General features: G+C 32.4%; 1 protein-coding gene across 3 annotated transcripts in view; it reads left to right on the top strand.

Annotated features, from left to right (window-relative positions):
- Positions 1 to 13,068, top strand: part of PRKG1 (protein kinase cGMP-dependent 1) — a 1,334,297-nt gene that overhangs the window by 1,193,201 nt on the left and 128,028 nt on the right. For all 3 annotated transcript variants that reach the window (XM_073019149.1, XM_073019148.1, XM_038008764.2), the window contains one exon: positions 11,177 to 11,251. In XM_073019149.1, coding sequence (XP_072875250.1) covers positions 11,177 to 11,251 — 75 coding nt within the window. The remainder of the gene's footprint in view (positions 1 to 11,176; positions 11,252 to 13,068) is intronic.

The following is a 13,068-nucleotide window of genomic DNA, read 5'->3' as shown; positions in this document are numbered from 1 at the left end:
TTGCCACTCAGGTACTAAGCTTAGTACCCAATTTTTACTTTTTTCTGCTCCTCTCCCTCCTCCCACCTTTCACCCTCAAGTAAGCCCTAGTGCGGTTGTTTCCTTCTGAAAAAATTTTAATAGATAAGATGCTCGTTGGTGCCACAGATTCTGCTTTGAGAATACCAACATTTGGAGAAAAAATAAACATTTGCTTCTACATAGTTCTATAACAAAATGGTCTTAAAATTGAGAATTTAGAGTGTTATGAAAAAATTAATTTAGTATTGATAGTTTTCATTGGGAAAGTATAGTATTTTGATGAAATTAATTAAACATATGTGAAACTTATCATTGGTTTTCATGTCAAAACAGTGTAATTTGGCCCAGAAAGGCAATGATAGGAAGAGTAATGTGTAATATCTACTTTTGTTAGTATAGGTTTTATATAGTAAGGTAAAGAGAGTTGCTAACAGTTAAAATAATTGGCCAGCCACAAAAATTAGGTCCACTGCGTGAACTGTTTGATTTAAGTATAGTTGAGACATGTTTATTTTTAAGGAAAAGGAAACATATAGAGTTGGCACATTCGGACAACCTAGTCTTATATTTTCCTCCTAAACACTGAAAAGGCTAAGAACTATCACATGAGATTTGATTCTAATTTCTCCTGCTTTTAATTGAAAATGAAAGTCATGCTACATTTTAAAATCCTTTCTTCCACTTTAATTGCAATTGAGATTCGTGGATATAAATTTCATTGCGGTCTAAAGTAATAACCCTCATTTAATGTCCTCTATATAATTCAATGATAAATTGCTAAGCGTTTCAAATCACTTCACCCATATTTATACCAATGTATTGCTTCATTAGGACCCACAATGTATGCTAGGCATTCATTTTAACTAAGCCTTTGTCCTAAGAGTTCATAGAGGTGGATACCCTAAGACACACAGAGGACTTTTAACCCATATATCTTGAATTTTAAATAAAACTTTGCTTCAGAAACTTAAGAGTTTGCTTGTCATATCCTGGGCACATACATACACACAAATGAATAAATGAGTAAGTGGTTGGGTGAGTCCAGCCATCTATTTATTAATTCATTTTAAATTTCTATTACAGGCCAGGAAATACTCTAGTTCCTAAAGAGAGATATTGATGAAGAAGCTAGACTAGGTGCCTGATCTCATGAAATGCACATTTTGGCATGAGGAAGACAGCAGATATCTAAACAAACGAAGTAGTTTTTAGCTAGTGGTGAGTGAAAATGAGTTAAAATCACAGAATGACAGCGAGAAGGATTTTGAGTAAAGGCTTCTTTGTATGGGTTGGTCAGTCCTGTGTAAAGAGGAAACAATTGAGCTGAGACCTGAATGGTACTGAGAAAAAAACATGAAAATCTAGAGAACGAATGTTCCAGGCAGAAGACAAAGGTCCTGAGGCAGATGCGTGAAGTATTCTATGATCAAATGTAGCATAGGATAATTCAGAGAAGTTGTAGAGGTCAGCAGAAGAGTGACGTGATCTGATTTATATTTTTAAAAGATTACTCTGCTCACTGTGTAAGGACGAGAGAAGAAATAAAGGAAACGGCAGTTACAGAATTCTCCAGTGAGAAAATGGCAGTTGGGACCCAAAGATAATATAGAAAAGAGGATTCATTTCAGATCATTGAAGCTAGAATGTACAGGATTTGGTGTTGGATTAGATATGGAGGAAGGAAAAAGACAATCTAGAACAGGAATCAGCAAACGTTTTTTTGGAAAGGGCCAGGACGTTAAAGAATATCTGTAAAACTGGACATTAAATAGCTCAGTTTATAGAGAAAGAGACTGACCAAAAACTAACAATTCCAGAACTCTGCAGTATGCTCTGAAAAGTAACCACAAGGTATCAGATAGGATTCAGAAAGAGGCACATAGGTGGGGGTGAGAGAGAAAGTGAGTGGTCTAGGACAGTCCTTTTCCAAGGATCTGTGCTCAAGGACCAGTTTTGTTTTTTATTTTCAGCCCATCCATTGTGGACAGATGTTTTTGTAAAATAAAATACAAATGACTTGCTAGAAAAATACAAGTGAAAAAAAGCATAGAAATAAATGCCCACTATTTTTTCCTATTGTATTCAGCATACATAAAATCCTATTTCAATAAAAATATTAGAACAAACGTAACATCGGATAAAAGGAAAAGAATTGCCCCAATTAATCACATTGTCATTGAAAGCATGTGTACAAGTAATAGGAAAGATAATGGCTATTATATTTGTTTTACCATCATAACAAAACCACGATTTATGAGCGAAATAGCAATTCTCCATTCTGACTGCAATTGGTACACTTTGAAAGAACACTGTGCATTTCACTGTCTCGTCTTTAATGTGTCAAATGTGCCTGTTTCTTGATTGTTAACTTTTTTGATCTAGGTTAGATGGATGATGGAAATGCCACTTGCAGGGAGTAATGTGTACTTTAGCTGTTTTATGTTTTGTTTAATACACTCAGAATAGAGAAACCAGTCTCGCAGAGAAGAATTGATGGGAATAGAAGAAGTGATTTTAAAGTAATATCAGCATACTGGAAAATTTTATGTTTATTTATTTATTCATTTATTTTGAGATGGAGTTTCTCTCTTGTTGCCCAGGCTGGAGGGCAATGGCACGATCTCGGCTCACTGCAACCTCCACCTCCTGTGTTCAAGCGATTCTCCTGCCTCAGCCTCCCAAGTAGCTAGGACTACAGGCATGGACTACCACGCCAGGCTAATTTTGTATTTCTACTAGAGACAGGGTTTCTCCATGTTGGTCAGGCTGGTCTCGAATTCCTGACCTCAAGTGATTCACCCGCCTTGGCCTCCCAAAGTGTTGGGACTGCAGGCGTGAGCCACTGTGCCTGACCTTCATTTTTATTTTTTATTCAAAATAGAACAAGTGAGGTTCTATTTTAGTTAATCCTTCATTAGTAGCCAGTCTATCAATTACTCCTGTAAAGTATGTTTAAATTTTAATTATCTTCGTAAGATAAATAGATTCTGAATTTTATATACTTTAGGTTAAAATTAGCAAACTAATCTTAAAATATCACACATTTAATAATACACTCTTGCATATGACTTGTATGCACCTTTTACCAAATATTTCTCACCTTATGGATTTGACAGTAACATAAATCTGTACCCTGTTCAAAAACACAAGTCCACTGATCTTGCCCTTGGATGTCTCAGCATTGTCAAATTGCTAGAAAAAGTTTCTAAACTTCTGGGCTTATGTCTTTATAGACTAGCAACAAATAGTGGGCCAATTATACTTTGAGTAGTAGTACTACGCTACAAAAAGATTGTGAATTCAATCATCCTTAGAAAAGGGCAAATCCTATATAGGAATCTTATATATAAATATTTAAGATAGAATATTTATAATATCAAAATTGTGTGTAGGAAAATCTCAAAACACTTCTTTTTAAAACACAATGTTTCTCTTTTTACACCCTTTATTAAGATGCATATATTCCTTTTTTATTTCAATATTTTTGGAGTACAGGTGGTTTTTAGTTACATGGGTAAGTTCTTTAGTGGTGAGTTCTGAGATTTTGGTGTACCCATCATCCTAATAGTGTACACTGTACCCAGTATGTATTCTTTTATCTCCCACCCCACTTCCACCCTTCCCCTATAGTCCCCAAAGTCCATTATGTCATTCTTATGCCTTTGCATTCTCATAGCTTAGCTCCCACTTATAAATCATGCTGCTATAAAGACACATGCACACGTATGTTTATTGTGGCACTATTCACAATAGCAAAGACTTGGAATCAACCCAAGTGTCCATCAGTGACAGACTGGATTAAGAAAATGTGGCACATATACACCATGGAATACTATGCAGCCATAAAAAGATGAATTCATGTCCTTTGTAGGGACATGGATGCAACTGGAAACCATCATTCTCAGCAACCTATCGCAAGAACAGAGAACCAAACACCGCATGTTCTCACCCATAGGTGGGAATTTAACAATGAGATCACTCAGACTCTGGAAGGGGAACATCACACACCGGGGCCTATCATGGGGAAGGTGGAGGGGGGAGGGATTGCATTGGGAGTTATACCTGGTGTAAATGACGAGTTGATGGGTGCTGACGAGTTGATGGGTGCGGCACACCAACATGGCACAAGTATACATATGTAGCAAACCTGCACGTTATTCACATGTACCCTAGAACTTAAAGTATAACAATAAAAAAGAGTTCAAAAAAAAAAAAATTGAGGGCCATTAAAACTCTCTTTTGGATATGAAATAAAAAATTCTTGCCCGGTCGCAGTGGCTCACGCCTGTAATCCCAGCACTTTAGGAGGCTGAGGCGGGTGGATCACGAGGTCAGAAGTTCAATACCAGCCTGGCCAACATAGTGAAACCCCATCTCTACTAAAAATACAAAAAATTAGCTGGGTGTGGTGGTGGGCACCTGTAATCGCAGTTACTTGGGAGGCTGAAGCAGGAGAATTGCTTGAACCCAAGAGGCGGAGGTTGCAGTGAGCAGAGATTGTACCACCAGGAGCCAGGGCAACAGTGTGAGACTCCATCTCAAAAAAAAAAAAAAAAAAAAAAAAAAGAATTCTCTCATGTTCAAAGTATTGGGAAATGGCACCTTGCAATACTTTTGGATTGACATTTTAAATATAATGCTTTTGTTAGATGTCTACATAATTGATTTTAATGCATGTGCAAATTATATTTTTTAAAAGACAGTAATATTTCTTTTATAATTTAATATGGCACTCCATATTTCAATAAATTCTAAATGCAAAGTTCTTTCAGTTTCTTTCTGGCAGTAAAATAAAAGACATTTACAGTTCATTCCTTAACATATCACGTATCATATTCATTATCTTCATGTTTTGTTTGAAATTGGTTAAAATTGATATAGGCTCTGCAATAGCAGAAATCAGTTACTCTATTGAATATAAATCCTATGGTGAATACAAATTTGAACTTTTAATTCAAAATAAGGCACCAAATACTGTGTTATTATTCCATTTTTTAAAAACCAACTGTAACCCAAGGTCGTTACTGGTGCCTGCCCCTATGCACTTTGAGATACTTAAGGAAAAGTTGAGATTGTTTCAGGTTGGAAATTGTAAGTAATATGTAATAAACTTTCCTACATTAAAAAAAAAAATAAGTGAGACATGATATTTGATTTTCCATTCCTGAGTTACTTCACTTAGAATAATGATCTTTGACTCCATCCAAGCTGTAAATGCCATTATTTCATTTTTTAATGGCTGAGTAGTATCCCATGGTGTATATATACCACATTTTCTTTATCTACTCATTGACTGATGGACATTTATGTTGTTTCCATATTTTTGCAATTGTGAAGTGTGCGGTTACAAACATGCATGCACAAGTGTCTTTTTCACATAATGATCTCTTTTCCTTTGGAAAGATACACAGTAGTGGTTTTGCTGGATTGAATGGTAGTTCTACTTTCAATTTTTTAAGGAATACCCATACTATTTTCCATAGTGGTTTTACTAGTTTGCATTCCCACTAGAAATGTAAGTGTTCCCTTTTCACTACATACATGCCAAAAAGATGTATATATTCTTAACAGTTAAGTATTAAAAGTAAGAAACAGTTAAAAATAAAATCTTAAGCTAATGTTTGTCAAGAATATTCCAACAGTAGAATTACTAGATAAGCAAATAAACAAAAAAATTGAGAAGTTTAGACATTTTATATTGGATATTTCTATGTAACCAGGAGTGTCCTACATGCTTGACTGGACTGTTTTCCACACTTAACCATTAAGGTGGTTATAGTATAAGCACAGACAGCCTAAAATCAAACAAGTACTAAACCAATACAATTTCAACTTTGAAATAACTGAAAAAAAATCAAGGAGGATACATGCCAAATTGTTAATGTTTAGCCAAAGATTGTAAAATTACAATAAATCTTTTATCCCTTAGAGTTCTTCAGTGTCTTTCAATTTGTTAATATATTGCCATTGGAAACACACACACACACACAGACACACAGACACACATACACGTAATTTTAAAATTCAAAACTAGATGATTTGACTAACATAATAAGCCTAGTCAACAAGACCCTATCCTGGAAAAGACTGATTTATATAGATATATTAGACATGGAAACTTGATCAGCACTGAGTCATTTTTTTATTTCTCAAAAGTAACAATAAGTAAAAGGAGTGAATTCCTGAAATCTATTCTTAGCTTTTTAATCTTTTGTGCATATGCCAAATTGAATCATTATTTTCAATTGGTACCTTTAAAAGCATATAATTATAATCAGGAAACAGTTTAAATGAAATGTTTGTTATTTGAAACCCATTTTTCTAGTGAATAATCCCCTTGATAGATAGGTGGATATTATTACAAAGCAAAAACACAGACAAATATCTAATACTTTGCTGTGTGTAATTCTCTCTTGCAAATATAAACATATGTGCAAGATAAGAAAATACTAATAATTATTTACTCATAAAAGTGTCATTGCTTTCTATGAAATTGCTATCTAACATGATTTTGAGTAGATGAAATTATTTTTATGTACACTATAGCCTTCCTTCTGATAAGCATTCAGCCCATTACTTCCTACCTTTGTATTATAAGTCTTTGTATCTTATCTGTAATATAAGACTGTAAATTCCTCAAAGTTGTACTTTATTCTTTTTGCATAATCCACAGTAGCTTGAATTGTCCCTTATAGATAGTAGACATTGTATATATACATATATGTGAGTTTGGGTGAATGGATGGATGGATGGATGGATGAATAATTGGATGGATAACTGGAAAATATGGATGTGGCTGGTTTTATTTTATTTGGAGGTAATTTTTTCTCCAAGGAAACATATAGTCACATGACAGTTGATAGTATAAACCACTAAGAATTATGATTGTCCAATTATAAATAAAATAAACAAAAAGTAACAAACATAAGAACACTTGAAGCCACAAAGTAAATCAAGAGATTTTCTGCATAAATGTACCAAAACCGTGAAGGGTCCCTCTGAAACCTTGGGCTTAGCTAAGTAAAACATCTTAACTACTTTGGAACACTAACTTTCTGTATTTTTAAATAAATATTTTTTAAAAATGATTTAGATGAGATTTAGGTCAACAAAGCATAATGGTATATAGTCTGTGAAATTAAGAAGGCTTTTCCAAGCCTTCTGATAATACCTGACAAACATTTTGCTTAGCACTATTGAAGTATTTGAAATAGCTTCCAGTTTAAGATTTTACCTTTTACACTTTTTGACTTATAACATTTTACTATTAAGTGTAAAAAATTAAAAAAAACTGTTTTGAATGTTATGTCTTTCTCCCATCCTATTTTTAATTTGAAAATATTCAATTTTTTAAATGTTTATACAAAATTCTAAACCATTATATCAGAATAAAGGATAGGAGATCATGAGAATTAAATCAACTAACTCACACACACACTATATATATATAATATATGTATCTATTTTATATATATATATAAAAATATATTACACTGTAAAGTAAACTTTAAATGCTATGATTTTTTAGCAGCATGGTAATGCTGATCTCTGATATTTGGACTGCCTTTCTAGTAATTTAAAGACCATTTCTGTCTAGATGAAGTCTCATCATATCACAACTGAAGAACTGAATTATTTTCTTTTTAGACATACCACTGAGTAATCAGCTCCCTTCAGAATATTTTGCCTTAATAATGAAAACATTTCAATAACTAAATTTATTACCCACTGAGTTACTGTCATTATAGCATTCTAAAACAGACAAATTTCCTGGAATGAGAAACACAGTCCCTTAACTGATATCTGTTAAGGACAATTTCTTTAAATGTCTTAGTGTGTAAATTCTTAGTGTGTAAGGGTTATAGTTTCTTCTTCCTTCCTGTCTCCTTTTTTCCATCCAACTTTCATTCTTTCATTCATCCCTTCCTTGTTTTTCCTTCTGCCTTCCTGTTTCCTTTCTTTTCCTTCCCCAACTGACAAGTATGTCTAAACTACCATCATTAAACATAAAAGGGATTTCCCATTTGCTCTCTTTCAATATCTGGGTACTCAACTGATAACATTTTACCCATGCTTCTTAAAGTATTATGTCAAGACTTGTAAAATTAGATTTTCTATCCCAAGAAAAGTAACAGAAAATTTTGCATGAAATATGTGCATGCAAAAAGGTTTGCTGTGGAGATACCCTAAACTAAAGCCATTTGCTCAGTAACATGTCTTTAATTTATTCCAAAAGTTTAGCATGTATGTAGAAATTTGGTGTTTTATTTTACAATGTTAAAATGTAACTCGTGTATGAATTGTGAGTTTGTTTAAAAAGAGAATTTAATGATTTTTCTATAGTTACCTATATTTGTTAAAACCCATAAATAATATTTTCTGGTTCATACTTATTCAGTTGCTGGAGTTTTCACGACATCTCATTATAATCTTTTTCAGAATAGAATAACAATAAAAAAAAAGGCATTAGTCAAGAAATGTCATAGGACCTGAGTAACTATTTAGAAAAGCATATGATACCTATAGTAGTACTTTTCCAAATGTCTATTTGATGAGGGTTCACACAGACAGCAGGTGTTCCTACAGTGTCTGAGAGAAGGAAAAAATGAAACACTAATTGGTTCATTTTTGTGCCAGGAGTGATAAATTCTATAACGCCATCAATTATGCTTATCAAGATGTCTTAAATTATTCATTGATCAGTACAGGGATCTGCAGACAGTGGCAGTCATTTGGAACTTAATAATATTACTTGATTTCTACTTTTAAAACTCCATCTAGCATAACCATATCTATGCTTTTCCATTTATATATATATATTTTGCTACTAAGAATTTCAAAGTGTATTTTCAAAATAATATTTTGTGGAGTTTTAATTTAGCTTAGTGTGTTGAACAGAATTTGTTAAGTTAAAAGTTTTAATTCTTGTCAAATTTATCATCAGTTTACTCTGTTATTCTTTGGTAATATGCTATTCTGTTTAAAGTGTCCTTAATTCAAATAGATAATAGAAGGAAGACAGGATTTTTTTTTTTAATAAAAACTACTTGAACTCTCAGAATTACTATGAGTTTTAAATGTCTAATAATACAATCCCTTAATATATCGAAATGGATTTGAAAAACTAAGTTTTAGTGATTATTGCTGTTCGGTTTTCCTAGATAATATTATTTGATTCTTCTCTTTCAATACCTTTTCATAATGTTTTGGATTTCATTGTATTGAAAATATCCAAATACAAAGGACAGAAGCCTTAAGAAATATACATTTTAATGGTGGATGTGCTGCTAAATTGCAGTCATCTTAGAAAAGGAACTTAAACTCTGTGCTTAAATTTTCTTACTATCTTAAAAAAAACCCACAAAATTAAACAGATATTGTCTATTTATAATAAAAGAAATATTATATTTTACTTTATGTTGTGAATGCATCTAGCTTTAAGGACATTCTCTAAACTCGGATTCCCTCTAAGTTTACATAAGCACCAAGACATTCTATGGGAAAGTAGGAAATTTTACCATATGAAGAACAATGACAAAAATAATATTTGAACATAGTTTTCAACTATGGGAATTATATTTATTAATTATGGATAATATATTTTTGAAAACTTTGTAAGAAGTGTTGCCTATTATTTGTCTATTTAGCAATAATTTGTTTTGGCATGAATTAATACAATTCATTACAGAAAGCTTTATGTTCTTGAATATGATTCTTGATTCCCCGTGTCTCTGTCTAATCTTTTTTTGGGGTCCCTTTATATATAGAAATACTTCATGTATTAGGTTCAGCATTCTGGTTACCATGCACCCTAGATGAGCTCATTACCCAAGGGTCTGAAGTAACAGCTGCTCCCTTCCCCTCCACCCAGGCCCAAGAAGGGTGTCATATTCCTCTTTATAGATTTTCAAAATAAAAAAGTATATGTAAAAGCAATTAAGGAACATTCACATTTTAAATCAGCAAGCATCTTACTATGTTTCAGGACCTGACCATGCATAACTTATTGTTTAATACTCACAACACACAAACAATTTACATATATTAAGATGATAGAAGATTGAAATTAAATGTAATTTCTCACAGTACTTTAAAATTATCTCCATTATAATTGGAGATTGTAATACTAACTCATAGTATTTCAAAATAAAAGAATTGACTTTTGTTTTAAAAAACCTCATTGGAACTATTAAACTATTTGTTATTACATGCAAAACACTCATAGCAATGCCTGGCATATGAGTACCATGTAAGTGAGGCTCTGATTATCATGTGGGTACTGGGACATTTTTCTTTCCTTCATTCTAGTTCAATAGTTGCCAGAATGTAGTGTACAGTAAGAGTTACTGTATCTGGTTGTATTTAGTAATTTTCAAGGGTGATTCTAGTATGCATGTGTTTATTCATTTTGTATTGATGCTGTAGTATTTACTATTTTAGTGACAGAATTGATCATGTTTCACTATAGAAGTCTGAATACAGTTCCAGGTGCATAGCAGGATACTGAATAGATTGGATTTAAGCAGTTCAATCACTCTTCCTGTTTTATGCTAAAGTTGTTTTTTCACTCTTCCAAAATGAGTTAATTTTTCTGTGACTCTCTCCTGTTGTTTTCCTGTATTCTGCGTATTTATTTTGCCTGTGAACATTAGTTTACTATTTTGTTAAGTGGAGATAATGATGCTTGTTTTTCAGAATTTTTTTTGAGAATTGGAATTAATATATGTTAGTGGTAATTTAAATAACAGTACCTGGCCTAAAGGAGGCATTCCATAATTGGTAGATCTTGCTGTCATTTCAGTATTTTAGTTTACTCATTAATTTTGTGATGTATATCATTTAGTGTGTCACAGACTTTATTCCAAACAATTATTTGAATATCTGCTTTTGTCAGATATGGCTGCCAGATTTGTTTATGTTTTGGCAACTGTATTGGCAAACAAGGTAGAAGAGGTCCCTAATCTCATAGAATTTATATGCTAGTCAGAAAAAATATTATCTAACGTGCTTTTTAACAGTGTATTTAGATTAAGTGTTTGAATTTATTTTTTATTTAGATGTCTTTAGATTGTTTCATTATATCATTGATTAGGTTGCCATTGTTATTACTTTATAGAAGATTTATTCTAATCACTGTGCTTTTTTCCTCTGGCAGCTCTTTCAAACATTTGATTGGAGGGCTGGATGATGTTTCTAATAAAGCATATGAAGATGCAGAAGCTAAAGCAAAGTAAGTGGATTTTTTCCTTTGGCCTTAATCTTGATTGAAAAATGATTTTGAATAGAAATAAGATCAAATATTTTGTTGGACTTGACACATCCCAACACTGATAGGAAACAACTAATTACTTGACAGACAAAAGAAGCAAATTCTTCAAGATAATTATTACAGGGTATGTTTACCTAGTAGTATGTCTGTCTTCAAACACAAAACTTTAATTTTGTGATGAAGACGATCTCAGGAAGAAAAAATGCTTATTTTAAAATCTAATATAAACAATTAAATGTAAACGTGTTATTTGTCCTCCAGAAAATACTTTCTGAACAAATGGTGGTTGTGTTCCACAGTTGCCTGTCGAATTGTATCAAAAATAATAAGGCTAGAAATATTTCCCTGTGCTAATTCATCATTACTTTGAACTTTGATGTTACTGATATGAGAATGACAGGAGATGGTAAATATCCCATTAATTATGATGTATACAAATACAATTCTTTCTACAAGAATACTTTGATTAAAACAATATTTTTGACAAAGATTTAAAGTAAGTTGATACTAGCTTTTTCTGCAAAATTATTGTTATTTTTAAAATATCAGTAATCTATATCATCCTGCCCTCTTTCCCCAATGTAATTAGTATTTAATAGCATATAGCATACCTAACGGATTAAATTGACAACAGTTAGCATTAAACAGATAGTTCAGGGCCAGAATTTGATCCGTTAGTTTTGTAGTAACCTAAAAATCAAAAGAAGTAAAATAATTTATTTTGCTTTGAGACTCCATGAAGATGAAAAGTTTGTCCTATAATTAAAATATTAATAATTATATTCCATGTTAACCTAATAAAATTATGTTATTTTCAAAGCTGTGTGACAATATTCACAATTTCTCCTCTGTATCGTCTGCATAGCCCTGAAGTTGAATGCCTGTAGTTCTTCTGCTAAGGTTTGCTTAGGAAGTTACACAGGCCAGTTGTAACACCAGACTCCATGCAGTCACTGAGACTGCTTATGTTCTGGATAATTAGTATTAATTGTCCTGGTTTATTTCAAAAGGCTAAATGCACATTGGTACTCAGTTTAGACTTTAATTTCTAGTATTAATAATAATTCCATCGAGGTGGAAAAAGGTGCCATTTAAGGTACCTTATCAGTTTTTAACGTTATGAAATGGCCTTTGTTATGGCCTATGCTATTCCTATTCCTATAGGAATTTTTTTATATATGTCAAAATTCATACTTTTATAATTTATGTCAGCTTTTATTTTCGTGTGTGTGTCTGTGTGTGTGTCTGTGTGTCTGTGTGTGTGTATGTGTGTGTGTCTCTGTGTGTGCCTGTGTGTGTCTCTGTGTGTGTGTGTGTCTGTGTGTGTGTCTGTGTGTGTCTGTGTCTGTGTGTGTGTGTCTGTGTCTGTGTCTGTGTGTGTCTGTGTCTGTGTGTGTGTGTATTCTGTTAAGGGTCTCATTGGTCACTGTATGTATACATCTCATATATAATTTACATATAGTATATATGTAATTTTATATCTATTACAATTTATATAATTATACTCATACAGTATGAAATATATCTGTATGCATATATATGTATAATATATATAAAACAACGGATGGTAATCTTAAAAATTCATGTACAATACAGTTAAGCAACTATTCTTAGTTACCAGAAAAATTCAAGAGTCTTGTAGACTAATGTATTTTTGCTGCTTTCCTATTAAACTTTGAAAGTTTAATCTCATTTTTCCTATTAAGACCTGGAAAAATTTTCTAATGAATGCTTTTGTAGAACTCCTGTTTATTCCACTTAAAGTTGAGACCACTATC

The sequence above is a fragment of the Chlorocebus sabaeus genome, chromosome 9 (assembly GCF_047675955.1).
Source record: "Chlorocebus sabaeus isolate Y175 chromosome 9, mChlSab1.0.hap1, whole genome shotgun sequence".
Taxonomy (NCBI): Eukaryota; Metazoa; Chordata; class Mammalia; order Primates; family Cercopithecidae; genus Chlorocebus; species Chlorocebus sabaeus.
This window is presented reverse-complemented; position numbering and strand designations above follow the sequence as displayed.